General features: G+C 37.0%; 1 protein-coding gene across 2 annotated transcripts in view; it reads right to left on the minus strand.

Moving 5' to 3' along the window:
* Nucleotides 1–472: 472 nt before the first annotated feature.
* The window catches only part of STIM2 (stromal interaction molecule 2), a 64,983-nt gene continuing 37,685 nt past the window's right edge, over nucleotides 473–27,770 (minus strand). Inside the window, exons 3-13 of one of the 2 annotated variants that reach the window (XM_082050328.1) lie at nucleotides 18,196–18,310; nucleotides 11,165–11,276; nucleotides 10,439–10,554; nucleotides 8,917–9,094; nucleotides 7,836–8,013; nucleotides 7,077–7,244; nucleotides 6,775–6,875; nucleotides 6,236–6,474; nucleotides 2,487–2,688; nucleotides 2,063–2,211; nucleotides 1,500–1,676 (exon numbers count right to left, since the gene is read on the minus strand). In XM_082050328.1, coding sequence (XP_081906454.1) covers nucleotides 1,639–1,676; nucleotides 2,063–2,211; nucleotides 2,487–2,688; nucleotides 6,236–6,474; nucleotides 6,775–6,875; nucleotides 7,077–7,244; nucleotides 7,836–8,013; nucleotides 8,917–9,094; nucleotides 10,439–10,554; nucleotides 11,165–11,276; nucleotides 18,196–18,310 — 1,596 coding nt within the window. In that variant the 3' untranslated portion in view covers nucleotides 1,500–1,638. Of the gene's footprint in view, nucleotides 1,677–2,062; nucleotides 2,212–2,486; nucleotides 2,689–6,235; nucleotides 6,475–6,774; nucleotides 6,876–7,076; nucleotides 7,245–7,835; nucleotides 8,014–8,916; nucleotides 9,095–10,438; nucleotides 10,555–11,164; nucleotides 11,277–18,195; nucleotides 18,311–27,770 lie in introns of both variants that reach the window. The other variant, XM_082050327.1, reaches the window with a different exon arrangement.

Genomic DNA, 27,770 nt, shown 5'->3' on the forward strand with positions numbered 1-27,770 from the left:
CCTTTATATCTATCTTTATATCTAAAATTATGAGTTAGTATAACCGTATGCGTTACAAAATTATACCATTTACTTCAGACATGTCTGAACAGCTAGATCTTCAAACTATACAAAAATAAAGTATGAAATCTTACAAAAGGAGGACATTCAGACATTAATAGCTAATCCAAAAAATATAATAACTTATACACAGCAGTAAGCATAAGCAATGTAGCCTACAACAGCTTTCAATTAACCTCTGAAACAAGTATCAGCTAAAACTGGGACACTGCCAAGCACAATGTTTCCAATTTATTATCTTTACCACAGTACAAACTTTCACAAACCAAATGTCCATGGTCTGTCAGTCTGTAAACAAAAGCTATTACACCCCTCTCCTCAGTTTAAGAGGGTGAACATTTTCAGTCCTCAGTCAAGTTTCATATCCATCACTTGCATAAGGAATCAAGAGCCTCTTCTCTTGTTAAATTACTTTTTCCTTTTTTTTTTTTTTTTTGTGTCATACAGCCTGCAGTGAAATAAAATCACAGTGGAAGTTCTGGGGAAAACATGATCTTTACAGCAGGACTTGAACCATTCTAATAATAAATGCATCTAACAAAGCTTCCCATAATAAAAGCATGGCATTTCCATTTCCAGAAATCAAGTCAATTAGAAATCCTAAGTTCTACTTAAAAAACCCGAAAGATCTAAAAGTGAAAAGATTCATCTTCTCAGTCAAATACAAGTCTTTCAGTTTCACTTGCAGAGAGACTCTTCCAGTCTGTAAAACAGTAGTGCAATTCCATTAGTTCTACTTCTTTTATTTTTCTTAAAGTCCGGTAGATAAATGTCCTAGCTCTATGGAAAGATAGGAAGATGCTCCAGTAAACAAGAAACTTTGGCAAGCCCAGGAAGGCTTACTAGTCCATTAAAGCTTAGAAGTCCAAAGTGGCTTAAAAATGGTTTATGAATAAACTAAACAAACAAGACCAACTAAAAAAAAAAAGAAATAAATAAGCAGAAATGAATGTAAACTGTCTGAACTTTTTAATGACAGCTGGCACAACCTTTGACAGTACAGTCAGTTAAATATAGTTGACCTACAGAGCATTCCATTAGGGCATCCAGCCTGGAATGCTCAAATGGAATTACATTCCTAAAGATTTAAAAAATAGACTTCTTATAACATTACTATAGGTTTCTTCTGCCCAGCTCACTTAGACTTCTTCTTAAAGAGGCTTTTTATTTTTGATGGCTTTTTGGTTTTTTCACCATTTTGGTACAGGTCCTGTGGTATGCTACTTATCCTAGGGACAGAAGCAGCTTCGTGGCTGGGTTTGCTATCACTGCTGGCTGAAGAACACGAGGTGTGCCGAGGCTTTGGGACTGGGATCCCACTTGAAAGCTGGTTCATGCTGCAGGACTTCTCCAGGATTCCATTATAAACTTTGCTTGCAGGACTAAAGATCATGCTCTTAGTTTCTGCCATGCCTACACAGTCAGGAGAGCCCCTAGAAATATCTGCAGTTAGAGAAGAGGAGTCTCCTGTAGATGATTCCTCCAGTGAGAATTCTTCTGGGGATACTTTCTGAGGAGAAAGTGCCTGGTACATCTCAAGACTTGCTGGAGGAGATTGCTTCCTTCCAGTGGAGGAACTTAGCGAGTCACATTCCGAACCTGTTTCCTGTGCTTCCCTGAGTCAGAGCAAAGAGAGGAGAAAACATTATGAAACTACTATTTCCTTCTGGCAGTTAAAAAGAAAATTACTTTAGAATCAAAAACATTAGTCTAAAAGCACCACCCACACTTTTCCTTAGTAGTTAATTAATAAAAAACATTAAGTTAAACACTTTAACTTACAACTTGCATTACATCATTTTATTATCTAAACTTAAGGTAATTAATTTGTGCAATCTTGTTTTTGTGGGCAGCAGCATCTGCCCAGAATTAGTTATTTGTATCTCACTGCAAGGAACAAAAACTATCTTTCTGGCATGTGAAGTCAGAAAAGTTATGAAATGAAAGAAGGAGATTTAAGCCTATCACATACAAAAAGTTTCCTCAGAACAAGTGTCCCTACCTTTCAACAAGCTCATTTGCTCCTTCCAAAAGGAATTTAACCTTTTCCTATGAGGCCATGTAACAAGAGTAGATACACGCTCAACATGCTGTAAGAATTGTGTTACCATCCATCTTCTCTTCGCCCAGTAGCTGACCTTGCTTTTGATCCTTGTTTCAGATGTAAAAGCCAGTAACATATTGTAATGGAGAATCAGGGTTAGTTCAGTGCACCCTGGATTTTAACATTACTTAACTGTATATGACATGCTAGCTATTTACATAGACAAACCAGACAAGAACTCCCTCTGTTCCACGTGGATTATATTAATTTATAGTATCCTACAGATTACGTTAGCTCTTGGCTTGCTTCAATCTCTAATTCTAAACTGTTAGTCTCAAATAATCCTACAAGAGTTCCAAGTGCTGTTTGCTAATCTCCGTACCATTGTTTATCAGCAGAGAAGTAAATGGCTTCCTCCTCCTCTTCAGTTCGATAAAGAGCTGGGCAGCTCGACACAGAAAGGATGTCAGGGTCAGGGGAGTGCAAAGCATGCTGAGACTGTGGAGATGATGGCACAACATTGCGTCTTGATCGACACAAGCTACTGCTTCTTGCCAGTGTGCTGGGAGGTTTTACAATGGACCCTGAGGTAAAGAAAAAGCAAACCAAAACCCTCCAAGTGACATTGATGTTAACAGTATCTACTCTGAAGACTAAAGAACAGGTATCCACTTCAGCCACAGTGACTCAAACAACTTTGACATTGTGCTATTGTTGAGAGGAAAGAAAGACTAGAATCACCTTATGCATTCCACAGTTAGCTGAAGCAGCTAACCATGATGCAACTGCAGCCGTTTTGTGCCTGTCAAATATTACTGTGACCATGTGCAAAGTTCTGGCTCACTATGCTCTCTTGAGAACAAAGAGGAAGGTTCTACTGAAACTCCTGACCCTTTATAAACTAAAAATAGCAGTGCTGAAATTAGTATGCTACATAACATCCTGCATTTTGTGTGGCACTTGGGAGCTTATAAGAACAGGTAAAAGTTTTACAATGTAGGTATACCTAACCAAACAGCCAACTGAAATACACTGCATTAGTTGAAATTACATTAGACATGGAAGACCAATTTAATTTGTAGAATGTGATAGAAAGTACATAATTCAACCCCATTCTTAAGCACAAGAATTTCCTAATTTGATAACACTTTCTCTTGCCAGGCAAACAATGAATTGACCAGGATAGTATCTAATGGGAATTGACAAACTAAAATGTTCCAAATCCAATTCCTCCCTCAAAAGATGAGTAGGTAGCAATACTTTTATGGAAATAAATCTACAGACCCATTTTCAGCCTAGCTGTTGCAAGCCTCAGGATTTCTCATACCCCTCCTCAAACAGTCCCAGAGAAAGCATCACTGCTTAGGTAAAACAGGCCATATCCTTACTGATGTTCAAAATGTTTACCAAAGACAACACGTTAAAAAAATTCAATTGTTTTTGTAGACGAGGATGTCTAGCCTGACAAAATGCATTTTATTGAGATGCCAGTTTAGCATCAGGAAAATGGCAGTTTCCCTCCCTGCAACCTCAGAAAAGCTTGTCATTCTGCTTTTAGTGCAGGAAATCGCAACTTTCACAAAACAGCAAGTAGCTGCACCTTTGCTAACACTTAGACTTTGTTTTCTGCCACGCTGAACAGAAAAGAAAGGTTTGCAAGTTCCAACATGACAGTTGTCAGGTAATTCAAACTTTTGATTTTACTTCTGATTAACTCCCTACTGACCTGCAAAAGAGGTGCTGGCAGCTCAAAAATAAGTGTGTATCATTACAAAAATATTCCTAAAGAAGCAAATGTGAACTGAGATAAGGGAACAAGAGCCCTTGCAGGAAATTTGTACTGTGTGTCCAGGTAAATGAGATGGCATTCTACTTGCCAGTGTTTAAAAAAAAAAAAAAAAAAAATAGGATTGCACTATCAGTGAAGTCTGAGAGAAGTTACAAGCATTTTGGTTCCTTGCAGGATCCAGCTATGACAATTTAGCATCTAGAATTTTCTAGTACAAATGAACTCACTACACCAAGAAATCAGCTGAATCCTAATCAGTCAATGGAAAAGTAAAAGGTTCACTATCATCCTCCTGTAATGACTTTGTCCCAGTCTCATACATTTATTTCTTTATGTCCTTTCATTCTTCAGCTCAGGATTGATTAAACAGATCTACTACTTCAAACTGTTTTAGCCTATGATCCTAACTGCTGCAGCACAAATAAGCCTGTCAGGCAGACTTCAAATTTTGTCCATCTTATGAGATCAAAGGATGCTGGGGCAAGGTAACAGCCCAGATAGTTCACTTTAGGTCCAGAGATTGAAACAGTCTTGCTCATAACTGACCTATCTGCACTCTGCATTGTGCCTGAAGCCTCCTGAGTGAGACCAGCCCTTCTCCTTCTGTCCTTCCTTGTATGTATTTGTCATTTTTTTTCTAAAGGATAGGAATAATTTAGCAGTTACCAAACTAACCTACAACAATTTGATGCCTGAACTGGTTTCAACAACAGATCGTTGAGTGTATTTTCCTCCTCTTTACCCACTCCCAAGTGTTTCCAGGGGTTTTTAACTGAGTAGATATTTTAAAACCTAGGAAACTAAGACAAAGCTACTTCCCCAATGTGATCACTTTAACAAAATCAGGCTCTCACGCCTTACCAAAATTCAGAAAAGCACATTTAAAGTTTTGTAATGTTACTAAGATTCAAATAACTTTCATCACTGACTGAGACAACATCTATTAGGTAAATACTTCCAAATAAGCTGAACTTTAACAAAAAAAAAATATTGCAAAAGCTTACATAAAGTTTCAACTAAGTATGTTCTTACAAACTGTGCAGTCCTTCTCTAATCATAGTTTCTCTGAACAAACTGCAGTTCATTCTCTGGCTTCATTTCTATGCAAGAGCTGAATGAGAAGAATGACTGAAAAAATTCACAAGTCTGAAGTCTTATATACATATCCAAGTGTTCTGTCATTTTAGACCACCCAGAAAGTCATCATAACAAATGGAGCTTTTCCTTTTGCAATCAAACAGGTTTCTCCATACAGACTTGGAAGTTCAACTCTAGGCATTCGTATTTTATTGGGCCATCCAGGAAATTTGTTGCTTAGGTTCAAATCAAAGCCCACACAGCGAAGATGACTAGAGAGACGGTTTTCTTTAAAAGTGATCAGAACTTGCACTAAGTAGTATTGCAAGGGGATTAATGAACTTTTCAGTGTAGTGTATGATTGGTACATTCAGAAGAAAAACACATGCACAAGGCACACTAAAGGAAACCAGCAAAGCGGTGACCATTCTCCTTACACTATTTTAAAATACAGTTCTCATTTATTTGGAGAATCCCAGCTCTGGAAGAAAAATGTACGCATATGAGAAAGTTTTATTCCCTACTCATTCCTCAGGTTGATATTGCTTGTTTGGGAGCTCATTTTTTATTTGTCTCTAGGGTCCAATTAATCACAACTTCCATCAAACTGGCTCTTGTATTGACGCAATGACTCAAGATACAAGGGTGGTCTGAATTCCCAGTGTGTATCTTCAGATCATAGTCCAACCAAAGCTGAATCTCCCTCCCTCCAGCATTTGGCCTCTCTGCCTCACACTCAAACAACCCACTGTATCCAAACAAACATTCTGCCTGAAAGCTTTCCTTGGACAACAACAGGATTTTGTTCCAGACACTAAAGAATGCTTGAAGAGCTACGTAGCACGCAGCCTCTCAAAAGGTGTGATCATCCTGGTAGCTCAAGGGACCCTAGACTAACCCCATTCCTTCCATCTGAAACAATAAATGTGCTAAGAGAAATTTAGCATTACTCCTAAATTTTTGTTTAAGTGGCAATCCAAGCATGACAAGCAGACTTTCAAAACCTCAGCTGGATTTGCCCCTGCCTTTCCCTTTCAGAAACAGAATAAAGGCTTTTGGCTTTTTTCTCCATGTTATCTTTATTGCAAAACCCAGTTTTCAATTCATGCAAATCCCAAAAGATGCATTGGAAATGCTAGATATAACTTGGGTCCTTTTGATTTTCATCCAATCCTGTTTTATTTCAGCACTCCTTTCCCACCTCACTTTAAAATCCCATGCTGTCACAACTTTTCCCCTTTGTTTATACTGAGCTCACCACTTACCATGAAACTGTGAAACTATTGGAGGAGTATCTTCATCTAAGTCATCAACTCCCCCTGCTATTGGGTAGGGAGGAATGGAAACTCGGGGCATAACTACCCAGCTGTGATCAGAGTAGAGAGAGGAGGTCAAGCTTGGTAGCCCAGAATTGTGTGCTATTTGAAAACCACAAATCTTCTCAATCTGTTGCCATCGATAGAGACGCTCTCGCAAACATGTTGTCAACTCAGAGAGTGCTTTCCTGAAGAAAAACAGACATTAAAATTACATACACTGCTCTTAATAATAAAGCAAAAGAACACAAGTTCAGTCACTCCAGCATACCAGAAGATCCATTAGGACTGTCCAAATATTCACACTGGAATGTCTTTTAAACTATTTTACTTAAAAGCACAAAACCACTAAGACAGTAATACATTTTAAACTATTTTACTTAGAAGTGCAAAACCACTAGGACAACAAATTCCATTACTCGCAAAAAATTCCATTGTTCCAGGGATAAATAATCACAAAAGAATATGCATCCTGGTAATACTCTTACTTTGCTTCAAGGATTTTATGGTCCACTTCATCAAGGGAGGAGCTGTGTGCAACATGTAATGTTCCAAATACAGTGCTTCTCTTCTTTTTTATCTTTTCTGCCTGAAAAGATAAAATGAAAGGCATAAAACCAGGAGTCATAAACATATACACATGACAAAACATTAGCAATATTGACAGGTAGCAAACAACAACTCAGAGGAGAAAAAAATGCAAATACTTATCTAAATAAATTGTATTTACTATTTCATATATTTAGCAACAGATCAGATAAGTCTTCAAGTAGCTGAAAATAGTCAGTACCTCATCTTTGGCAATTGCTAGTTGCATTTCTGCATGCTGTCTTTTGATATTGTAATATTGTACTTCAACTTCATGTGTTAACTGAAGCCACTTCTGCAAAGCTTCAGGAACAGACCAATTACTTCTCAGCTCAAACTCCTTCTCAGCCTTTTTTAAAGCCATGCGAACCTAGCAATCAAAAAGAAAAGTGTCACCAACAAAAGAACCGACAGCAGAAGAAACTGGAATGTAGGTACCTTTCTACCCCACAGTAACATACTAAGGCTTTACAGAGCTTTGGTGTGTGCAATTGCTGCCAGGAAAGCAGATCAGATATCTCTGAAATATAGTGCACAAATTTCCATATACTATATTTAGTTTTTTTGCGATGATATACAGTCCTTAAGCTAAAGCTTCAATATTTTTGTAAGACAGCATTTCTATTTAGTACAATCATTCCAATCTATTTCTTCCCAGAACAGTGAGACAAACCTACTATATCTCATCTGATAATAAGACAGAAAGAAGCTCTTTTTCTTTTGTTCCATGAATCCAACAACATTAGAATAAGCTAATATACAGAGTCTAGGTCTTTTTATAGCCTCAGTATTATTTTACTAGATAATGGCATGACTGACAGAAAAAAATCATTAAGCGCTCTTAGAACTTTTGCATTCAAATCTAGCATTAGAGTTAAGCTGCTTTAATTACACCTAAGGATCTAATAAAACCAGGACCAATTTAAAGTCAAGACTAAAATGATAAACAGTTTGCAGATACCTGTACTAGCTCTTCCTCTGCATATTTGAGCCTACTCAGCTCACATTCAGCTCCCTCCCTCAACTCCCTTAGGCGATGAGCTTCCCGTTTTGCATCATTGATCTCATCCATCATTTTGCGCTCCAGATTTTGCTTTTCCACAGCAACATTTCTATTCTCTTCTTGTGCCTTCTCAAGCCTTCACAATTGAACAAAAAATATGAGAAAATACACAGCATACTTGCTAAAAGTTGCAGTCCTCAGAAGAAAATGTGTCCAGCAATAGGGCAAGGGGCACAAACCAAAACACAAGGGGTTCCATCTGAACATCACACATCACCTTTTCACTGTGAGGGTGACAGCACTAGCACAGGCTGCCCAGGGAGATGGTAGAGTCCCCATCTTTAGACATATTCAGCAGCTGCCTGGACATGGTCCTGGGCAACCTGTTCTACATGATCCTGCTTTAGCAGGTGGTCTGGACAAGAAGACCTCTGTAAGTCCCTTCTCATCTCAGCCATTCTGTGATAGAGACTATGCAGGCTTCATGGATCAGCAGCAACGTGATATCCACGTCAGACAAAACATGCAAACTTTTAAAGGTATAAAATGATCAAAATATGAGTCTTCATAGAAAACAGAGTTAAAGGTTAATCAGAGAAGACTATTAACTCTCACACTGCCAAATAAGCAATAGAAAGTAATCAGTCCAGATCCGTTTCAACCTTAAGAGATTAAAAACAGGAGAAGTGTTCTCATTTCCATGTATATAAGTATCCCAAAGTAAACTAATTATATGAAAACAACAGTATATGCTCCTATATCTGTAGGTAAAAAAGACTGAACTTCTATTCTCTACCTTCATCCTCAAGTTCATATTGCCCACTAAAACATGCAGGAAGAATTTCTATTCCCCCTCCCCCACAAGGAAAAAAAGAAAAAAAAAAAAAATCACTGAAATCAGCATTTCCACACAAAATCAAGATGAACAAAATCCATAGGCAGCCTAATGAAAATAACTTATGACTGTAAAGAATCTGTATTTGGATTTAACCTCAAAACAAAAGGAGAACTAAACACTAACTTTTTATAATTTTTTTACCTTTCCTGCAAGTCAAGAAGACTTTGCTCTGCTGTTTGGAGACTTTCTAAGTCCTTCATCATTTTTGTGATGTGTTCTCTTGAGGTTCTGTTCTGAGTATATGCAAACCAGCAGCCTCCAAAACCAATAACTATAGAAACTGTTAATATAAAATCCTTCATCCAGTTGTGAGGGGGACCTGTGCAGAGAATAACATGATCACTAACTAGGTAATTGATACAAACCATGGACTTCCCCTCCCCACCAGCCTAAAAGGTGACTGAACCTGATGGTAAACAGAATTCCAGCTCATTTATCTCAAATCATCTCCAACAGCTACCTTTCAATTTTTCAAATGTATTCCAGAGCCAGTAACTCCACTCAAATACAATCTACTTAATCTATACTAAAACATACATTACAGTGAGGAAAGCTTACTAAATGTTTACAGTACATAGTCTGTATCTTTGTTCAAAGGAGTTCAGAGAGAGTTTCCCCAATTACACTTTATGAGGCCAGTATGAACTTCAGTTACGCTGAAGTAAGTTCTCCCCAGTTTGTTCTCCCTGGGATACCCCCTCCACAGAGTTAAAAACGCACTTGTAGAAAATGAAGTAGATGTTAATAGGGTACTGATAGAGTATCCGATAGCAGCACTTTTCAAAAGCAAAACCTAGACTGTCAACGTATCATATCCAAGATTCACATACACTTCTTTGTTAGTACAGCTTTTATAGTCACTTGTCCCTTTGTATAACAAACTTTTAAAAGACAGTTTCTGATAGCATTAAAGGTACAATACAAACACAAAGGTGGGGTTTTTTTTCCTCCCTAAAAATCTCCAGCACAGCTCTGTCAGGCTAACTCAGATCAGCTGGGCCAGTTCAGATCTGGCCTGACTTTTGCAGTCATTCACTACTCTTCAAACTCAACACCAAGCTCTAGAAAGGCTTCCCAGTTGAGGAACACCCAACACACACAGCACCACAACAGATGTGTAACTGTGGGGATGTGGTAGGAAACGTCTGCATATGCTGCAATGGTTCCAATGTGGAACTGCTGCATAAAATTTTACTTCACCTAAAGCCAAGTCTGCACAAAAGACACTGGTATTGGATTTGCACCACTATCTCATTTTTTCCTTCCTTAGGGAAGGCCATCTCCTCCCACTTCAATATCCCAGCTTACACTGCACAAGCTAATCAGGAGGTTAATATAACATTAGCTGTAAATGCAATTTAAACAGTCAAACACACTTAGAGGGCATTTCTTGCCACACAGAAGCCAACATTAATCTGTCAGGTGGGGTTATACTAAAATATCTACATAATCTCACACACAGAAGTGAACCTTTGTCCTGATCCCAGAATCTTGATAACCTTCATTAATTCATTAGCCATGCCATTTAGTTCACAACACATGCCAAGCAATCCATTAGTACATCAACAAAATATCCTACCTACAGTATAAAGTGTCACTGAAAGTATTTTCTGTTGAATTCTTACAAGTAAGAGAAAAGAAAGAACTCCAGAAAGTTACTAACGTGTGAGAGGTCCAAATAAAACAACATCCAAGGCTTTAAGCTGAAGCTTCTGTCTATGGCTCCGGTCAATTATTTTCAAGTGAGAGATCATGAAGGCATGTTCATTTACTGCTATCCTGTTAAGGATAAAACAAAACGTTATCTGTTCCAGAAGCCATATTCAAAATTAGTCTATGGAAAAAAATACCTGAATAGCATTTCCCACAGTTATACAGATTATAGCTATGTAATTAGATAGATATAACAAAATGACAGTAGTAGCATTTTAAAGAAAGGCATATCAGCATGTGGCAAAGAATGAATGTCAAATCAATTCCCTATTCTCTTCTTTCTGGAATAATCATAAACCAAAACCATCTGGCATAGTTAAAGGTAATAGTATGTTTGCAGACTTGTGACACCAACTCTGAAATACATTCAACACTCAAATTTATTAGTTATGCTCAAGAAAAGGGATTCCGCAGGTAGTTTCTGATGTATACTCATATGACAGATTGTAAGTTGTTCAAAAGAAAGTTTACTACCACATAGCATTATGTGATCACTGATAAAAGCTTCGCCAAAAAAAAAAAAAATGCAGCCAGCTCTTCAAACCTGCAAGGATGATTCTCTTTTCATGCATTTGACTGTATCTTGTGAGACTTCAGGTTCACATAGCTGTTCCCACATACAAACTTAAACAGCAACCTACATGGAATTATTTGAAACTAGTCTAGAAGCATTCACCTGGGAAGTGTTGTTCCATTGACATTGCTGTCTCTAAAATTCTTTTCATACTGGGGCAGCTCAACAAATTCTGACAGCCACTGAAGAGTGTCCTCTTGAGTCCAGTTATGAACTGAAAAAAAGTCAGTTCAATTACCTTTAATTTTTTTAAAAGCCCATAGAAAAACATAGACAACAAGCAGTAGAAAAGTACGTTACAGTGAGCAAGAGAGTTTAGCCAAATATAATTGCAGAAAAATTAGCATTAACATGCACCAAGGTGTTTCTGGCATTTTGCCTTTTTCATTATATGCTTCTCAGAGGAAGCTTAGATCAACTATAAACAAAACAAGCATGGAACCAACAAAAACATTTCTTTATTAAAAATTCCACAGAATAATTTAGTGTTTTGCTTCAGTTTAAATCAGGACAGCATCTTGTGACTTTTATCTACTTAAACTGATCTCAGCCTCAATCCTTTTGTTCTTGTCAGCAGGTGCTGTAGCCATTTAAGGCAATGCACCAAGATCTTTCCCAGGATGATGGCTTAAGAACTTGTTTTCACTAGAATCTTCACATAGGTTCATGCCTACTAACCTCAAAATGAGAGCAGAGAGGAAAAGAGTAGATTGAACAAAAATACTGAAAGCCAGCAGAATTTTAACAGGAAAACAAATCTTAAATATGTTCAAAATGGCTGTCTTGCATGCAATAATATTCCCCCTAAGAAAAGTTATTTAAATATGTAAAGAACAATTAACAATTTTCCTTTGTAACATCAGTCTACACAACCTTCCATAGCTACAAAGATGCTCTAAGAAAATACCATCCCCACAAATAAAAATAAATAAATAAATAAATAAAAAGATAAAAATTCACATTTCTGGCCCTTACAGGCCAGCTGCTCCAGCTTCATTCTGAGAAAGTTGAAGGGAAATTGTTCTCTCCATTTATGAAGTCTGCAAAAGTTTGCCTGCACATGAAACAGCCTCCTTCTGGACAAAAATATCTTTGCATGAACAGACTTTTTTTTTTAAAACATTTCTCTATCTAAAACTACTTGCATGTAAAAATGCTGGTCAGAGATTTCCTTAGAAATCTTATCACAAAGACACATTCTTAGTGGTGAATTTTGACAATGGTCCTTTAGAAAGAGCTGCTGAAAGCTTGACAGGTAAGCTACAGGCAATAAAAATTTTTGAGTTCAAATTCATACTGAAACTGAAATAAGGACTTCTAGGTCTCTTGTCTCCACTGGCGTAGCTGAAAAGCTTAAACATTTCAGATCTTCTTCATTCCAGACAACTAGAGACAGAACCCATTTCACAGACCCACTTACAGCTTTAAAAAATAAACTCACAGTACAAAGCACTTGTATGCTACCTATGTGAATGGCTGCACCTCCTTCCCAGCATGTTGTCCCTTTTCATCCTCTGCTTTTGAGGCAAAATTTCCAGGTCTTCATCTTATAATGGTCTCGGTTTTGTCAAACTACTCTAAGCTTTTATGCAAAATGCGTGGTCTCTATTTGTAAACAGATTATTTTGACATTGCAAAGATTCTTAACTTTTTTTGCAAAAAATAAGTGATTAGCTTTACAAATCCTTCTGAGCATCTCAGAAGGGTGGTACGATCATTGAGAAAAATGCCACCTTAACTGCAGAAATATGTTCATAAACTAATCCAAAGCAAAAGCATTATTTTGATGTGACATAGGGAGAAAGTTGCCTACAATAGCTACTACACACTACAGACTTTATCACTGACAGTACAGAACATGCAACGTCAGACATCACATAATTCACTGAGTTTCTAAACTGAGGGAGGTGGCAGGGGGGCGGGGAGAAAAAAGAACATCAAGAAGTCTCACTTATACTGCTGACAGTATTTTGTAGTCACTGTTGAAAAGTACAAGTTTTTACTTCTACATAATTCAGTAGTAATTTTAAACATACCATTATGTAAAAAAATGAAGTACATATTGAAGTCACATCTGTTCTACCATATACATCTGACATGTCAATCAGATCTGCTCTGCCTCTTATGTTTCCTTCGTAGAATATCAAGCAAATTTCCCCAAACAAACCACTAATATTTAGGAAAAAACATTTTACTATTCATCATTTATTTCTGTGTCAGATATCTCTGTTGATACAGAAGCCACGAAAAGAAACAACCGAAGCCTATCCCAAAACAGAATGAGAACTTGTACTTACTGTATTCTTCTTACACTGCTACCCATCTACATCAAAATTAATTTCAATTACTCTTTGGTATATGTTGTGCCTTTTTAAATGGCCACTCGCCATCTAAACTAAGTATAATCGATACAGACAGGCAACTCTTATTCTGGGATTTCACCGCCTGAATCTCTGCCCATGCACATGTTTCACAAGTAATTTAGATTTATATATAAACTAATTATGCATTAGCAGAATTCCAGTGTAAGTACCCACAAACCCCTAAATTTCCAGGTGGAACCAGACCCTGAACAAGACCATCCTCCCTTTCCTAAAGCAGCAGTAAAGCCCTGGGAGATGGATTTTTCTCAGTGAAAACATTGAGACTGTTTCTTTTTGTTGATATCTTCTATATGATCTATATATATTACTAAGAAGTACTGATTGACTTGCCTGCAATGAGACCTTCTGACCAACATATATGTTTATTCTACAGCAGCACACAGTACTGAGAATCAAACTGACCTTTCTTCAGCAGAAGCAGTTAGTCTTCTGAAACATGACACAAGACAAGCGATAGACACCAGGTGTACTGGAAGTCAAGCAGGCCAGCTGAAATTCATCTTGATCAGCATTGCCAATTGGAATGTGACAGCTCCAACTAATTAGCTGAGGTTGTAACTTTTCCTTATTTTAAACACCCGAAAAGAATACAGTGCTTCAGCCAGTGAAGTAGTAACTGACAACTACTTTAAGTTAAATGCACATAGCATTAAAGAGTAACCATAATATCCTTCCCTCTCACACCTATTTTTACAAATAGATGTCTTGAGAGAGGATGTCAGCAACATGCCTTGGGCAGGCAGGTGTAGAAGCCACAGTGTTTACACCCCAGTGCAGCACTTAGTCCCTAGACTTGCATCAGCTGTTCTATTTCAGATCACAAGTTTTGTGGTGTTTTTTGTTTGTTGGTTCAGTTTTGCTTTGGTTTTGTTTGGTTTTGATTTAACTGCTCTAATAACATACCTGAAGGTGAAGAGAGCAAAAGTAGTGTCAAACTGTCCCTGTATGAAAGTTGCTCCTTGCTAACCCACATTAATGGCTGATTAGAAGATCAGGCTATATATCACTTTTTCATGTTAAATTTATCGTGTAGCACAGTACTTCAGGGTGGGGAGGTGTGAAGTAAAACAACACTACACAATCAGCCCCGGCACTCCTATGAGCCTCCTGCTCCTTTCAGAAATGAAGTTACGTTTGGTAAGAGTATTTCATGGCAAGGACTGAATGACAGCCATACACTAGGCTTACAAAGTTGAGAACAGGCTGACCAGGCAATATAGAAAAATAGAAGACTTCTCTGAATCAAGTAAACAGGCTTCAAAAGTTTGTTTCATTTTAGCAAGACTTTCAGCAGCAACATCAGTATGACATATGCTGCCACCAGTAGGTTTTTAAATAGCATGAAAAGTCAAAAGAGGGGAGTGACCTTGAGCATCTTTACCACAGTTTAACACCACAACCCTTGCTTCCTCTCACGCAGAAAGGCCAGTCCACAGTGCCGTACTGGTCCTGCCTGGCACAGCACCCAGCATTACGTAACCCATCCTTACCCAAGACCTGCTTGCATATGCATTTCCAGTCTCCAGATGTTTAAAACCTGAGACAGCAAACAATTAAGAAAGTGCAAGGCAACCATAACATCTTTGTGCTATGCAGCTTAGTCCCAGTTGCTGCAACACCACTTGTGCAACTTTACCTGAGAATAAAAGTTGATCACACATACAAACAAGAAGCTTTTTTTTTTTCTTTATCCCCTAGTAAATAAGGTACCAGACTTTAGGTCACCTTCTAGTCACCACAGATAAGGAAGAAGAGTTAAAGAAAAAATATACACACAAGGGAGGGGAGAAGCTTTCTTGTATTACAGAACAGTCTGCAGGACATACTACACATTGAGTATCAAATATGCCATAATGCCAATACTATTTAAGACAGTTTGTAAAAACTAGTTTTTAGTACAACTCTGATTATTCTGAAAAGAGTAAACCATTCATGAACTCCACGTTTGACCACTATAGTTTTACTTTCCTGCAATATCAAGTCCCAAGGGACAATGCTGCATCACCAAGAATGCAGCACCCTACCTATTCACCAAGACAGGTCAGAGAACTACACAGTTGAAGACCCCAACACTGATTTTACAGACCCCCTTACTATCGAGACTAAATACCTACACATCTCTCTTCAGACAGCAACTTCATATGATCTTAGTCCATTAGAGGAGCGAAAAAAGAGAAGTCGGACACTCTCAAGACACAAAACTTCCAGAGATAATTGTACAAAGACTGGTATTTGGACATCAAAACAAATGTTCATGTGTCACCTTTGCTGCACTCACAACTACCACCTCTTTAAGGCCCTCGTAGAAAAAACACTGAAGATGCACCTTGAATTTTAACCCAACAATAACTACTATGCTCGATACTTTAGAATAGCTGAAAGGCTCTGAATAGGTATAAATACTGCTTAGCTAGAAAGGACAGGAGATGGTCAAAGCAAATACCATAAAACAAGCATATACTGGCATTTACATTTAAGGAAAAGACACACACAGTAATGGAAGACAGAGGACTTCAGAAAGCAGTGTTTTCTATGCTTTAAACAGCTATGATAGTTCCTCTAGCCATTCCTCTAGATGGAATTCTCTGTAGAATTACATTACAAGATTTAAAAAAACGGTCACAAGAAGCAGAAGTAACATCAACCAAACTACATTAAGTGACAGTGTTGTTTTGTACTAAAGGACTCATTGAAACTGTGCAGCAACACAGCATAATAGGCTGGATGCTGATTTAAGCTACAATATTATTCCCTCCATGCAGGTAGAACCTATAGCAGCTTTGAAACACTTTAATTTGCACCAGTACGAACTTTGCCTTAAGGATTCTGTATCAGATGGGGATACCAAAACCTGCCCAGTGCCAGTAATATTAAAAAGCAATAGTCTGAAGCTGCTTTTTTAATTTTATGAGGCAATTTTTAAAGCTTTAAATAGAGCTAATCCTCAGGGTTTCATTAACTTCTCAAGCAATTCTTTAAAAATAGCATCTGTTTTTCTTTATTCTAAAAGGAGACACCGAAGAGCAATGGCACACTCACTATCTTATCTTTCTCATATCACCAATATCTTAAACAGAAAGCATGTCTAAGCTATTTGACAAATACTTAAGACAAACATCCACATAAAGCAAGCTTTATGGGAAGGAATGGGCAATTCTACCCAGCATAAACTAAGCAGCAATAGACAGCAGAAGTGCATAAGCACTAATGGGCACTGTCAAGGGCACTATTTAGAGCTTGTAATTCTCACACAGATCCCTCAACAGGCTACTTAACAAAGTTTCAAATTACTGATACCGTCATTTACACTACCTTCCACGCTCTTGTTTAATGCTGTCAGATTGCATTAAACTGGCACTATAAACTAGCAACACATAAGAAACAAATCGGAATTCCTAAAACACCTAGAAAGGAAAAGCAGTATTATCCAAGTTTCCTAATATAAAACAAAAAGTTTATTATTTGAGAGGCTTCATGCTTTCTAACAGTCACCTGACCACTGTTAACACTGCTTTGGAGTCTCGTTCTAAGGGTCTTCCTGTGGTGCAACTTAAGTTTCCTCAACAGGATGCACAGTAAAGCCATTACAAGCAGACACAATAAGATCAGACATTCCTCTCAAGATCTCTTGAGTCTTACTGTGATCACTACATTCAAGAAACCTGAAGCAAAGATATATATAACAGACAAATTAGAGCCTAAATTTCTGAAGAGTTACTCCTAAGTTGGACAAACAATTGACAGGAGATAATTTTCTCTGATAATTTAGTTGCAATGTTTTCACTGAACAAAATCTGTAGTTAATAACATTTACAGAAGACTTGTGAATATAAAGCTAAAAATCACTGTTTAAAACATAGATATTTACTACACAGCAAACACTTAACCAATGTATTACCTCAGACTAAACTTAAATGACTTCCTGCATTAGTAGAATCAACCAATGGTGTGGTCCTAGTCTCGTTCTTCTTTTGTTCCTACTTTTAGTAGTTTGACTAATACCAACTTTTAGATCTCAACATGTTCACCATTAGCACACCACCATGTGAAAGATGTAGGAAAAAAAAAGCCTTTTTCTCCTAACTACTCTAACATTCTGAACCTCTAAAAATTCCGTTTTTAATCACTACATCCTGGAACATATTTGGTAAAGAACACCATACCACTCATTATGTACTGTCTTTTGATACTGAGAGTATTTGGCTCAACTTATTTCATTCAAATCAAAGTGGGGGAAGGATGATTGTGTTAGGTTGTCAGTCCATTTTTTTGTATCCTAAGTTTGAAGGGATTTTCCAAAATGGTTTGGACTAAGAATTCTAGCTTTTTATAGCCCAAAGAAAGTTTACATCAATGAGGAAGCACATTAGACTTTCCACTTAATATAGTGTACAATAAATGTTTAAAAAACAGCTTGACAACAGCCCTGAGAACTTACTAAATTAAAATCATGTTTATCTGGAATTCAGTGCTTGCAACAGTCACTTTCATAAGTTACAACCTCATAATGATGAGTGTGTAAGCTAGCTTAGTTTACTTACACCCAACATGTCAATATGAAATTAACACTAGCTGGACTGAGTTTTTAGACAGGTTTACATATGCCTATAAATAACAATACCAAAATATTCATAAAGATGGTTTAAAAGAGGTCATCCAGTTACTACTCTAAACAACTTGGTGGAAAAATTGTTTAGTTATGTCTGTTTCTACAACCGCCATCATTTTTAGCTAGAATTCTTTACCTACCTTCAGATGTTTTCCAGCGTTTCCACAGATCCTCAATGGTGATATGTTTGTCTTCTCTGTGCAGGTGACTATGTTTATTAGAGGCATCCTTGTATTGCATATCTTCCCTTAGAAACTGAAGAAAAAGGAAAAACATCATCTTAATATCATGCCAAGATAACTATTTCCAAACAGAAACTACAGGTAAATCAGGAAAGATAATCTTTACCATATATTCCCCATGTAAGCAGCACACAATTTAAGCTGACTACATCAAACATTCAGAAAGCAAGTTAAACACACAGGATTTGACTTTCACACTAATTAAATCTAGGATAACTGAAGGTGCAATTGCTAGTATACTAGGTTTAACAACATTATTAGTATGCCTTAGAGTGCTTAACCACACAAGTCATACTGCAAACTTCTCTATTCTAAAGACATTTAACCAACTTCATCTACTTGAAAATAAGACCATTTAAGATTTGAAAGTGTGCCCATCTTTACGGATGAGTAATACCTGAATCCTGCTATGCTAGCTAAGTACAACTGCTTGAGGGATGAGAGAAAGGTGTTGACTAACTATTACTAGAGTCCTTTGATTAGACAACAAAAATTTGACTTCTATTTCATCAAATTAAAAGAAGTCATCTTAGGGCCAATTTTCTTCTTGTTAATCATTCCTCAGTGGTTACACTACAAGCACAGAAGCATTACACAAAGCTGTTTCATTGTCGGTAATTAACAGGATGCCTACATCAAAGTACTGCACTGTGCCTTTCAGTAAGCATGACAGAAAGAGAGATCCTGCAATCACGTCATATATAGCAGTGTTCTGTCAGTATTTCACAAGTCACTATAAACAGCTTCTCCAACTACATACAAAGAAAAGAAGGATGGAGATGTAAAGGCCATTTTATTTTTATTTCAGACAGCCCTAGAAAAGTTGGAATACTGGTTAGAAAACCACCTTCACATCAATAGTGGAAATCTTCCATACATATCAGTCCCTAAATGCACAGCAGAAACAGTGTCTGTGGGTGGAGATCTTAGTATTAGTACCAGAAAACTAACATGTGAGCTAAGTAATCTTCCAGAGCATTCCATTCCTGAAGGATACATCTGCTTAAATAAAATCAGATATAGATAGTCACTACAGCTAACTCAAAAACCAGCTTTTTATGTTGCTACTCATATGTCATCACCACTTCAAGCCGAAGTGAGGAAGAAGGCCAAGCTACCAATGCACTGCAGAAGACCCCACTTCACATTTAGTCCTGATAGTAATTTATCTGCAGAGCTTCCCACATAGGCCCCATTTCTAACAGATCTAGAGGTCATGTCATTCAAGAAACTGCAGGAGAGACTGAAAAGTAATCAACGTTAAATCATAATAGTAACTCTTAATAAAAACAGTGTATGACACTTATTAAAAACTTATTAAAAACTTCATTCTTAGTAGGAAGTAAGAAATCTAATAAATGAGAAGCGATTCAAGTTTCTCCAATAACTGCTAGACATGGGATAAAGCACCAGTTGCCTTTCCTAATCCAATTGTAAAGTCATATGTAACTTTTAGTTCCAAATACAGCTTGGATGCAAACCCTCTCTCATTCATCTACCATTCCAAAACCTTTTTGATTGTCAGACATTAGCTTTCTAAAGTCTTTTGATCCTTAAAATAGTTCCACTAAACCCATATGAATTGAACAAGCATTTTTAACTTCTCTTCCATATGTATGAGAAAGGCATAAATATAGATATACACCCATTATATACATAAGAAATATAGGAGCAATTTATGAAATATAGGAGAATAACTGAAAATAACAGTTGGGGCAGAGGCAATTACAGAACTTCTGAAACACCATGGACCCAGCAACTGTAAAATGTACAAGCACAGAAAAGGACTGTAACTATAGCTGTAACTATCTGCAGATATAAAGATATCTGCTGCATAACCTCTGTTACATATTCCACAGTCCAAGTATGAACTCTGAGTACTTCCCAAATTGGCATAACTACCATGAAGCTGGCAATCTCCAGAGCTAACATGCAATATGCAAACAAGGGCAGATTATCTTATTTATTCCCACTCTGTAAACTAAAGAAACCAAACAATAAAACAAAAAAAAAAATTCTTGTCCACTAACATCTCTAAGCCATTCCAGATTAAAGTATAGTCTGACAGCTGAAACAGCAGGAAAAAACTGATGCTTGCCTTCTTCTCCTTTTCCCTTCAGACTCCAAGCACCTACTATCAACTACCATCCCCAATGTGTCTTTTGAGAACTTGTGAAAAATGTACTAAAAAGACAGAAAAATATATTACAGGTCCCTCCCTATAAAGACAATCTCCCTTCATAAGGGGGCTAAGGTACATGTTAATGCTTACTCTCAGCTTTCTAGTGACTGGTGATGCACTGCTCTGGGAGACTCCAAATGTCAGGCGTGGAAATTTGTTTTAAAAGCAAGCGATACAAGTCGATCAAGTTCCTGAAGAAGAGCAGAATGGCATATGTGCTGTATGTGAAGGTTTCAGCACACTTTGCATCTCCTCAGCTAAAATTCATACCTTAGATCAGTTTTTTTCCTAAGAAATAACCTTGCTTCTATCTTTACTGCTACTTGTAAGCAAAAGTTGTAAAATACAGTAGAATGTGAACGTTTGAACAGCTACAGGTGCTCTCAAAGAAAATCTGAATTGCTGTTAACAATTCTACATACAGGGTTGGGAATAAAGAAGAGAAGCAGCCAACTGATAAACAGAAAAGCTTACATCTCACCCCAAAGCACTATAAGGTACTATAAGAAAGCATCCTGATTTAAAAAATGGGAGGAACATAGGTTACCTTGGCACAGAGATAAGCAACGCAAACAACAGTTTTTGGAAAACTTGGAGCATTTCATGTCGTTCTGCTACAGAGCCCGCAGAGGGAGCAAGAGTTAAGGTATGAATCCACGCTCTCAACACACCGCTGGAACACAACCAGCTCCGCTGACAAGTTGAGGAGAAAAACCGAAAAGCTGATTTCAAATTTCATCACAAATACAGAAAACAAATCCAAGTTTGAAGCACAAGACTTCCCAGGTGAAGGGGACAATAGTGAAAAAGATCTGGTTTATACTGAGAGATAGTTTAGAGTATTTTACTAAGTTCTTTTTTTAAAAGAGATTGTCAACACACAAACTTGCAAGAAGCTTGTGTTTAGTAATCCGTCCGCGGTAACATTGCAGAGCAAGAGATTATGCGTTTATGGGACTTCCTTCAAAAAAGAAAAGAGCCTCTCTTCTGTTCAATTCTACTCGTATTGCTCCCAGATCCTGTGAAAACAACAACAATCATTTCCTCCATAAGGTTGTCTAACACCAGATGGTCACAACAGTAAAGGTACAGTGTGCATAACTATAAAGAGGCTGTCATGTTTCAAAGAATGAATGCATTTACTAATGAAAAGATATTATATCAAACATCTCTCTTTTGTTTAAAATACCTCTCTTTCAAAACTAGCCTAATATGGAAGTTCTCCTTTAGGAAAAGGAATTGTGTCCTAAATTGAAGAAAGCCATAAAAACAGAACAACTCTGGTAAAAACAGAGGATTTTTCTGTTCCTTGTCATGGCAGCTAATCTCTCTTCTGTTGCCCTGGTCATTAAGTATACACAGAAAAGGTTAGAAAAATAACTCTAAATAGGGAGGTTAAAAGAATAAGCTCTAACAAAAACTATCTATGGATTATCTTAGCCAACATAATTATTCAAGAGGGAGAAGGCCTTTTGAGTCTACAAAGTTGAAACCAATAAAGCAGCAGATAAGTTACCTAAAAATTCTGTGTGAAACGGATCATTTGTCAAAGTAGTTACTTCAAAAAACAAGTAGAGAGTAAAAAACAACATCACACCTAGACTCACAACTGGAGTTTTGATTCCAAAAGTACCACAACTGTGCCTCTACAAAAATTCACATTCCAAAGCCCAAAGTTCAGCACCATAATAGGTGGAGAGGAAACTTTCTCCTCCCTGGAGGTGACAGGGCTTGTGGAACCCTGGAAAGGAGTTACAGGCTCAGGTAGGCCACAACCTTCCTTCCTCTTCCTCGCTGTAACTTGTTGCTAGAACGACCACCAAAAAAAAAAAACAAACAAACAAAAAAACAAAAAAAAAAAAAAAAAAAAAAAACCAAAAAAAAAAACCCTTCCAAAACAGGAAAAAAGAAAAAAAGATACAGCAAAATTTAATACTTATCTGACATGGAGAGAGCACTTATGAACTAAAGCCACATGCAACCACACAAAAAGTTAAAATATGTTAAATTGCAAGAGTAGGCAAGTTGGCAAGTTGCAAGAGATGCTGGCTCCTTGAGGAGCAAATGAACAACTGCATACTTTTGCAAATGCCAGTGGAAAAGTAAAATTAACCACACTCGCTAACTGCAGAAGGAAGTATTCACATGCTATGTTTATATTTTGTTCTGGGTGAAGGCTCAAGTTTATGATTTTCAGTTTCATGAACTTAAAATAGACCCTCTAACTGACAAGTTTACTTTAAGAGCAATTAGTAACATATCCTGGCTAACTGTTCTGTCTTCCTTGAGCATCTATTCCTTAAACAGTGTTACTTCTTTTGGTTTTATTCCATCAAAAGAAAACCTGCAAAAGTTACAACTTTGATTTTCCTCTAATCCTACCTTCAGATACAGCTGGTCACTGTTAGACAGACCTTTCCTCCCATCTACCGCTACCAGACTTGTTGGCAACTATTGCGATATCACATGTATCGACTAAGTTATGTCAAGTGTGCTTTTAAAAGGCAATATTCAGGTATGACAGCATTCACAACTGCCTACCTTATGGAAACGGCTTCTAAAGATGTTGCACAGTAAAATAAGAAAATGTATTTAAGCAGAATAGAAAGACTACTAGAAACATGGGGGACATAGCCACAAAAGTGTTACCAAGTGTATCTTCAGTAATCTACAAACTCCATCGAAAAAACATTATTGCAGCTCAAAACAAAGCTGTAGCTATTCTACTGCAAAGTAAGTGTCGCAATCTCTTCAAGGCCAAGTTAGAATTTCCAAGGGGGCACTTCACTGTAGCAGGACTAAATGCCTGCAGTGCTACATAAACAGGTGCAGACAGCCATGTATTAGCTTAAGTACCTCCAAGGAGACAAGGCATGAGGTAGGTCTGATCCAAATCACATTGGAACAGGTTTCTACGCAACCGTAGCCACGATGACACACGCTGCCTCTCTACAGGACTCCTTTGCACAGGCACAGCCGCAGCCTAACACGGTGGTACTGTTTTCAGAAAAGACCTGGCTCCTGCCTGTCCTGCTTTGTAAAAAAACAGGCTGTGTAGACATGCTCAGAGGTGCTTACAAAACTTCAGGAGGCTAAAAGACACTCTTGCCTGGGGACAAATACATTAGCAGTTGACTGATAAAATTCAATGGGAAAAAAAAAAGACCTCTATTAACAGGTTTGCTATACTGGTTAGGAAGGTCAAAATATTCATTTGAAAGATTAGCGTTTGTAGCAGAACGGTCTTGCACAGTGAAATGTAAAACACACTCAGGAGCCTTCCCAGTATTATGCAAAACACTTACAGTGTTTTCAGTTTCTGAACCACTGCAGCAGATATTTCTCTACCACAGAATTTTGCCTAACCAGCCGACACTGAAGTATAAACTAGTTCCACAAATACAAGCACCAGTTCATTATATAAATGTATGGATGAGACCAGAATACTAAGGGAATATTAAAGGACATTTAACATCTTGCTAAGTGTATATTTGCAAACAACAAAATGAAGCAAGAGCTCAGACTGTAGCAGAACCTTTCCCAGCTGAAATAATAACACCTGGGATAGACTCCTGAGGTTTATCAAGGTCCCAAGATGCAATAAACAAAATGATATCAAGCTTTTGAACAATGTCATCCCTTATTTTTTAACATCTGTTCCACACATACTGTACATCCCCCCTCCTCAAAACTTCTACTAAATCTTTACACCCTCCAAGATGTAACAATCAAAAGGAAGAGAAATTCTGTGCAAAAATTTACTTTTGTTCAAAAATACAGAAAGGCTATTAACTTAAAGTCAGCCTGAGTTTAACATTAAATTCTGAAAGTGATTTTTCATCTCACACATAATGCTCCTAATACCTCAATTATACATACTTGTAATGGGAGCACCACACTATCTCGGCATCTAGTTCTTCAGGATTTCCTGTCACAGAATTTCTTGCAATTTTGCTCAAGTATTTAGTACTCACTACTGTCCAGAACAGATTATTGAAATGAATATGTCTCAGGTCCAAACTAGTAAATCATGTTTCATTCATTTTTATGGAATTTATCCATATTTTAAGGAATTAAAAGAACAGAGATATCCAGGGACTTATTTCACCAACTCATCTTTACACAAATTGAATACTGAAATAAATAGCTTTATTTCAGCAGTAATTCAGAACATAACTTCACATTGAAAAGTTCCATGTTAAATGTTATTTATCCAGATTCTCAATGCATAATATTTTAATTTAGGAAGCTTGTAAAATAAATTGTGATGTATAGATGCATGTAGCATTTTAATTGCTAGAAGAAAGGAAGCATAAACAACCAAGAATATGACTAGCAAATTAATTACATAATAAAAATAAGTAATAAGGGCACAAACTGGTTCTCCTTTATTTTAAAAGCCTTTAATCACAAATTAACATTAAAACGTAAGTATACTGAAGCATGTTTCTGAACTCACTCTAGTTCTATAATTATAAATTTTTGACCAAGATGTTTACATCTGACCTCTGACCTGCTATTCGTAGTCAGATCATACGAGCTACTTTCCTGCTTTAATCACTGTATGGAAGACAATCATCCTCCCTGTTTTAGGCCATTAAAGCTGGATTCTTTTTGATTTTAGCCTTCAGACAACATTTAAAGTCTGGCACTTTGCATATCACCCCTGAGGTTCCAACTTCTTTGACCACAATGTTAAAAGCCATTCTCTGATCATTTCATGCTTTCAATACTGCAGTCTCTTCCTCTGCACACAGTGTTTGTTGTCATCTTTTTTTGTGGTGGTTTTGTGTGAGGTTTGTTGGGTTGCGTGTTTTTTTGTTAAGTAATTATCCAAATGCACTCATTTAAAAAAAAAAAAAACCCTCAAAATATCAAGATATTAAGTGATCTATCCAAAGATCGCAGGCAAAGTTGTAAATTCATGCCATTAGCTTTGTGTGACATTAGAGGCACAGTTAGATATTAATATTTCCAAAACACCAACTTGTTCTATTTCTAGAGAGAGATTCCTTGAGGAAATCACTTGATGTAGGATCTACATATAGAGGTTATTTGGAAACAGGAAAAACCTATGTAAATAGTGAACATATGATAAGTCTGTCTTACTGCTTGTGCCTCTTCATCATTAAAACAAATCGTGTACATGTGGTGCAACAGATGCTTCCTGAGACAGATAGCCTCCCACAACACATGACTAAAACCTCAGTTCGTAATGTGTTCTCCCTTTCACTCACCCTTTTACAGCCTGCCTCTTTAAACTAGTTTAAACAATTGCAATCTTTTGTATGTTAATAACAACATAATAATAGTAGGAGCTAGATTCGATAGAGAAATCCATATTAGCCTGTCCTAACGGTAACTATAGTCTTTTTCCACATCCTTCCTTTTACTCTCTGCTGTACCATGCTTTCTGGTTTTCACACTGTGATAGCGTACTTTACAGAAATTAGTAAGTGCACAGTAAAGCATAAAGTATGACAAATTATTATCCAAAACATTTTTTTCCTTTAAGTTATGCTTCTTGTTTTGAAGTACGTAATTCTACATTGACAATTCAGAGCAAGTACTAGAAAGTTATGTGAATCCTGAATGCAGAAAGAAAATTAAAACAAGTAGCTATGACAAAAGTTCTTTTTTCCCCAAGTATTTTGTAATAACTACAATTAGAACAGTATATTCTAGTGAATTTATTTTTTTTTCATCTTTATAAATCTCTTAAATTATACCATCTAGTCTAATGTAGGTAACAGACCAAAGACTAAGGAAAAAAAACATCTAACCATTCCATGCTCAAACCAGAACCGCTCTGTCTTCCTTAGAAGACTTCAACAAATCCCTCATGGGTTTCAATGACTAATAAATCTTGGGCTAAAATTTAGATTGAGTTTCCCCCCATTGATTCGATCAAGGTCAAATACAAGCTTGTTTGCATTCCACACAAAGTAGATCCAAGAAGTTTCCAGTATCAGACAATTTTTGAGGAAACAAAGTTTCTTATAGAAGTTCAAATTTTTTTTACCTCCTAGAAAAATTCTCTCTCTACAGAATGGTTTTATGTGAGATAACATTTCACAGAGGAAAACCAAAATTACAACATAAAACAGGGCATGAGGAACATTAGGGAAAATAATAGACTGTGCAGATTACATGTCAGGAATCACTGTTGGGAGTTCTCAATTGCATTAGCAAATTAAAATAATTAAAATAAATAGTTCAACATCTTTAGCTCTTGTTACCTTCCCCTCTCAAAATAACTTAGTTACAAGAACTTCCTTACTTGGTGTAAATATACACTTGTCATTTGTAACACCATTTTAGTGCTGGTAAAACAGGAAGTTATTGTACAGCATCACCTTTTTCCTGCAAAATAAAAAGCCAATGAATATCTGATCAACCTAGTCAATATACTGTTCTTCCAGGAGTCTTGCAAGCAAAAACCATGCAGCATGAAATATGAAATCCATTACCCTGCCGTTAAGTAAAATCCCTGCATTTCATGTAAGCTTTTCTTAAAATGGGGGGGGGGGGTTATTTTGCTTGCTTGTGTTTGGGTTTTCTGTTTGTTTGTACATTATCAGTCCTCATTCTTCATCAAAACAAGCAGCATTACTCACTGTTACAGGGGGAAAAAAAAGAAATCTGTTTTTGAAATAGTGTATATTAGGACACAATTAGTATATATTCTGACCTACTGTAATCAGGTAACTACGTAACTATTTTGTTAAAATGTCACATCTTTTAAGATTATGGTAAAGTCCCAGTAGAAGCACTACAACAAGAGCGTATAGATTACTACTTTTAAGAGTAGCTTCTGTTACTTGGATGTATCTCAACATTCCTCTAGATCAGGAAGAAACTTAAGGTCAGATATAAAGATGGTTCACTGGAAACCAGGACAGATCTTCCAAATACTGATAAAAAGTTTCCAATGTATAAATATTTCAGCATTTTCTTTTTACTTCCTTAGCTTTTGTGTATAACAAATGCAGCGTAAGTCAAGAGAACCACACAATGCTGAGAAGCTCCTCAGAAAACTCACACACCAACACTAATGTTTCAGTTTGCAGACTGGATTGTGCCTGTCCCAAACACAAGAACAATCAAACATTCTGTGATAACAGAGCAAGATGATTTCCAGTGCCTGGACTACCTTGCCATGACACCCAGAGTAGATTTTTTTCCCTCCAAAGTTAAAAAGTACATCATTTTATTCTGGATCATTCTCTCCATTGTACTGTATTCCTTCAGAAAACTCCATTCCTATCCAGTAATTTTGAGAATCCTGATG

Source organism: Streptopelia decaocto (genome assembly GCF_964273445.1).
Source record: "Streptopelia decaocto genome assembly, chromosome: 4".
In the NCBI taxonomy this organism is placed as follows: Eukaryota; Metazoa; Chordata; class Aves; order Columbiformes; family Columbidae; genus Streptopelia; species Streptopelia decaocto.